Raw genomic sequence first — 5089 nt, 5'->3', positions numbered from 1 at the left:
TTTGAGCCATCCTGCTGGGTGTGAAGTGGTATCTCATTGTGATTTTATTTTGTATTTCTTTAATGACTAATAATGTTAAGCCTCAAAAAAAATAATGTTAAGCCTCACTTCATGTGTTATTAGCCATTGGTCTTTCTGAAGACATGTCAATTCAGAGCCTTTGCCCATTTTTTTAGTTTTAATTGGGCTGTTGTAAAAGTTCATTACAAAGTCTAGGTGTACAAGTTCTTTATCAGATGTATGACTTCCCGGGAGAACTAAAGTGCCCCTTCTTCCTTCTCTATAGATTTATTTTGCCAGTTGTGCATTTGGAACAGAGGACATCAGGACCTCAGGGGGCTACTTCCACCTGGCTAATATCTTCTATGACCTTAAAAAGTTGGAACTGGCAGACACCTTGTACACCAAGGTGAGCTGGGGAATATGGGAACGGAGCCTTGGTACTTTGGCCTTCTAGGTTACAACTGGTGTCAGACCATTCATGAGAAACTTGAGGCTCAGAGAGATGAAATCTCTTGCCCAAGATCACACAGTCTGATATATCATGTATATCTTGTATCTCCACAAGCAAAATAGTCTAGGCTCAGATCTGGCCTGCTCTCCCCACAGGTCTCTGAGATCTGGAGTAAATACTTGAATGATCGCTACCAGGTGCTCTCGCGGGTTCGCATCCAGCAGATAGACTTACTGGGCAAACGATTTGAGACCGACACTGGCCTGGGTAAGTGGCTGCTCTCCCTGGAAAGCAGAGCAGTGACTTCATCCTTCCTAATCCACAGGCCTTGTCCCCATGAGGAAGAGCCACTGTCCCTGTCGTGGAGCACATCAGTGCCATCTTCTGTATTTTGCTGATGAGGCCACGGAGACGGGAGGAGTCAAAGAGATTCCACCAGTGTTGGGAAAAATTCAGATCCCTGGCACCACACACAGCCTTTCTGGGGGGATCATCAGGGACAGATGTGGAGAGAGAAAGACCCACCAGAGCGCCCTGTGATTTCTGCCACGCCTCCACTTCTGATGTGTTATCCCTCCAAGGCACATGAGCCAGGGTAAACTCTCTGGAGAAGTCACACTACTCATTTGTTCTGGTGCCTTCTCCTCTTCCTTTACTGGACAGTGAGCTTCTCAGTGGCAGAGCTGGGTGTCATCCCTGTCTCTGTCCCCAGGCTCATCAAAGGGTGAGTGCCGCACAGCATCATTCCCTCTGAGCTAGTAAAAAGGGACAGAGGACCTAGTATCTGCTCAAAAGACACATGCAGTATGGTTGATGGGATGGAACCTAGATGCAATAAAAGGAAATTCCTACCAAATACACATTATATTCCAAGCTGAGTCCCAGAAGGAAGAGAGGAGTACAGTTGGATGGTGTTGAAGAGGGAAGACTTCTTGCAGGAGAGGTTTTGAGCTAAGATTTTTTAAAAATGAACAAATTTGTTGAATTTTCTCTCATTATAAAAGTGGCTTATGTTAGAGGCACCTGGGTGGCTCAGTCGGTTAAGCCTCTGCCTTCAGCTCAGGTCATGACCCCAGGGTCCTGAGATCAAGCCCCGCATCGGGCTCCCTGCTTGATGGGCAGCCTGCTTCTCCTGCCATCGCTTGTGCTCACACTCTCAAATAAACAAATAAATGTTTTAAAGTGGTGTGTGTTAAAGCAGAAAACTTGGAAATCATAGACATCCAAAGGCAGCCAACCTTAGCATTATGGTGTATGTCCTTTCTGTCTTCTTCTCTAAGCATAGTATCTAAAGAGTGCTTATAAGCACCTGCCCCAAAAACTCATAATAAGTCAATAAAGGATCATGAGAGTAGGACCTGAAGATGCTCAGAGGAAGAATAAGTGGACTCACTTGAGGGGGAAGCAGAAAGGCCCAGGTGCTCAAGCACCCTTGGGTGTGGGAGAGGATTAAGCTACTGGCTGCCAGCAGTCCTGGGGTCTCTTGCTCTCCAGCTGAAGCTGAGTGAGACCCAGGGAATCCCGCTGTGACAGCTTCCTGCACTGGGGGCCTAAGAAATCAAGAGTTTGGGACTCTAAAAGAGACAAACCGTAGCTACCTTGAGACCTGTGGGGGTGAACAGGTTTTGTAGAGCTGCTGGAACTGCCGGGCTTCCTCCTCACACATGGTGAGGAACCTGCTGTGCTTTGTCAGTTCCATGATCAACCTTCAGGGGAGACTCCACAGCCCCCCACGGCCTGCTTCTTCGTTCCAACTTCCTTCTTTTCCATTGCAGATGAAGCCCAGGAAGCAGAAGCCATTCAGATCCTGACTTCAATCTGGAACATTCGAGAATCTACATCCGACACAGCCCCCCAAAAAACTATCTTTGTTCTGAAAACCCTGTTCATGCTTTACTACCTGATGATGAATTCTTCAAAGGCAAGTGTTCCCAGAAAAGCATCCTGTCAAAAATGGAGGTAGAAATTCCTCTAGTTGAATTTGGCTGTGTTTTGCCCAGTTGCACTGGCTTTTGCCCTCTGAGTAAGCTGTCATTTTAAAGCAGTCTGGATGCTCGAGATGTTTCTCATTTGTTGAGTCCCACCTGCGTCATGGAAACTGCATTGTCTTCTTTCCAAGGGACATGCCCATCACTAGCCTAAGTACTTCCCATGCACTATCTTATGTAATTGTCAGGCCAACTTCCTGAAGTAGGTATTGTATTATTCCCACTTTACAGATAAGGAAACTGAGGCACACAGAATTGTTTGCCCAATTTCTTTTGGAGGCGGGGAAGTCACAATAAACAAGGGACAATGCATGATATAATTTCAGATAGTGAATAGCGCTTCAAAGAAAAAGAAAAGCAGGCAAGGAGAGAGACAGAGAGGGAGGCCTGGCTGGAGGAGGCCTTTCTGTGTGAGTGTCATGGAAAATCTAGGATTCCCTTCCCCCCTCCCTCCCTCCCTCTCTCCCTGTCTTCAGCAAACTTTACTAAGCACCTACTGTATGCCAAGACCCAGAGGAGTTCACAGCCTGCGGGTTATAATTGAGTGTTAGAGCGAAGACCAGGGCACCATCTGGGATGGGGTAAGAGTGCTTAGGGAACAGGGAAACATTTCCATTGAATTTCAAAGCTTATACTGGGCAAAACCTATTTCCTCCAGTTCAGGGTCCACTTTTCTACGTGAACTCAAGGAAGTCCTCACCCCAAGGCATGTGTGAAAGATGTTCAATCTACAAGAGGTCCTTAGAGAATAGGGACACATCAAGGTTGACACCTCACTTCCTTTAGGTCTTTATTCAGCTGTCTTTTCTGTGAAGCTTTCCCTGGGCCCACATTGAAAGCTACAAAACCCCGCTAACGCCACTGGTGCTTCCCAGCCCCCTTTTCTACTTTATTTTTGTATTTAACGTGTATCCCTATTGAAGATACGATGGTGTTTTACTTGCTTGTATTGTTTATTGCTTTTTCCCACACTGTGTCTTAAGTTCCACGAGGGCAGGAATTTTCGACCTGTGATCACAGTACCCGGAACATAGTAGCCATGTAATAAATATTTATTGGGAGGTGCCTGGGTGGCCCAGTCAGTTAAGCGTCTGACTCCAGCTCAATTCATGACCCTGGGATCCTGAGATTGAGTCCTGCTTTGGGCTCCCTGCTCCTCGTGGGGAGTGCTGCTCCCCCTGCTTGTGTGCTCTCTCTTTCTGTCAAATAAGTGAGTAAAATCTATAAATAAAACAAATAAACAAATATTTATTGGAAGGAAGGAAGGAAGAGAGGGTGAAGGAGGGAGGGAAAGAAGAGCCAGCCCAGAAGCTGTCCCAGGATATCCTGTGAGACCTCTGTCCCAGTGAAAACTCTGGACCACATGCCCCCAGGATGGCCCCAGAATGGCCCTTATCACATGGTCTCCCAGAGTTGCTTCAGAGGGTCCCGATGAAGACCCTACAGAGGTCTCACTCTGCTAAGAAGATGTACTAATTTTTACTTAGTTTGTCAAGCCAGGTGGGTTTTTCTGGTCCCCCATGCCCCAGCCGGCACATGTGTGGCTAGCTGTAAGGACCTGGGGGGTGGTCCCAAATTTCCAACAAGAGCTCAGTGGCTGGTGTGAGAAGTGGAGGGGTCCTTTCCTGTGTTTCTGGGTTGAGCAGAGATGGGGCTTCCCCATGTAAAGCTTTCCTATGACAATTTCTTTTTGTAACTGTGATTCTATTCCAGGCACGAGAATATGCCACGAGAGCCTTCAGTCTGGCCAAAGAACAGAATCTCAGTGTCCACGAACAGGACGCCATTGAAGAATTACTAAGTCTTATCTCAGCTGAGGAAGCTCATCCCATTACTTAGTGACCCATGATTTGGGCACCAGGGAGCTATTCAAGGGGCTACTGAACGTCTAAAATATACCAGTTTGCACAACTGCTTTGAGGTATCACGACTTGCTCACACCAACCTCCCTGCCCTTTTCCCCTGGGCCTGCCCATATAGCCGTGTTTTTATTCTTGCACAGAATATGTGAGGAAAAGTAGTGCTTTAGGCATAGAAATCAGTAAAAGTGATCTTTATCATGACCTTTGTACTTGGCTTCCTATGACTTTGTATGACTTCAAGTAATGTGCTCTCAGCTCATTAATACAGTACTTGGAATTAAACCACAAACAATTTATGTTTACCAGAAGCCACCCAGGTCTTTGCCACAGAAGGGTGTGGGAGATACAGGTATATTAGGCCAAAGTTTTCCCATTCTGCTGGAATTAAGTTAGCATTAATCTGAGGTAGATTGTGATTTAAATGTCCATTGTAGTTCCTAGAGCAATCACCAAGAAAATTACTCTGCAAAATAGTTACAAAGTGACAAATAAATTAAAATGGTGCACTAGAGGGGCGCCTGGGTGGCTCAGTTGGTTAAGTGGCTGCCTTAGGCTCAGGTCATGATCCAGGGTCCTGGGATGGAGTCCTGCATCAGGCTCCCTGCTCAGCAGGGAGTGTTTCTCTCTCTGCCTCTGCCTCTGCTCTTGCTCTCTCTCTTTCTCTCTCTGACAAATAAATAAAATTTTAAAAAAAAAAGAATAACAGATCATGAAAAATAAACGTTTAACAAAATAAATACTTTGAATGATTACTTGAATGACAGACCATGTCATCAGTTTGTCCA

The 5089-nt window shown here is 46.0% G+C and overlaps 1 protein-coding gene across 2 annotated transcripts in view; it reads left to right on the top strand.

Annotated features, from left to right (window-relative positions):
* ZMYND12 (zinc finger MYND-type containing 12) overlaps positions 1-4798 on the top strand; it is a 27244-nt gene extending 22446 nt beyond the window's left edge. For both annotated transcript variants that reach the window (XM_044237981.1, XM_044237983.1), the window contains 4 exons: positions 287-409; positions 610-721; positions 2230-2375; positions 4156-4798. In XM_044237981.1, coding sequence (XP_044093916.1) covers positions 287-409; positions 610-721; positions 2230-2375; positions 4156-4281 — 507 coding nt within the window. In that variant the 3' untranslated portion in view covers positions 4282-4798. The remainder of the gene's footprint in view (positions 1-286; positions 410-609; positions 722-2229; positions 2376-4155) is intronic.
* Positions 4799-5089: the final 291 nt, after the last annotated feature.

The sequence above is a fragment of the Neovison vison genome, chromosome 2 (genome assembly GCF_020171115.1).
Source record: "Neovison vison isolate M4711 chromosome 2, ASM_NN_V1, whole genome shotgun sequence".
In the NCBI taxonomy this organism is placed as follows: Eukaryota; Metazoa; Chordata; class Mammalia; order Carnivora; family Mustelidae; genus Neogale; species Neogale vison.
This window is presented reverse-complemented; position numbering and strand designations above follow the sequence as displayed.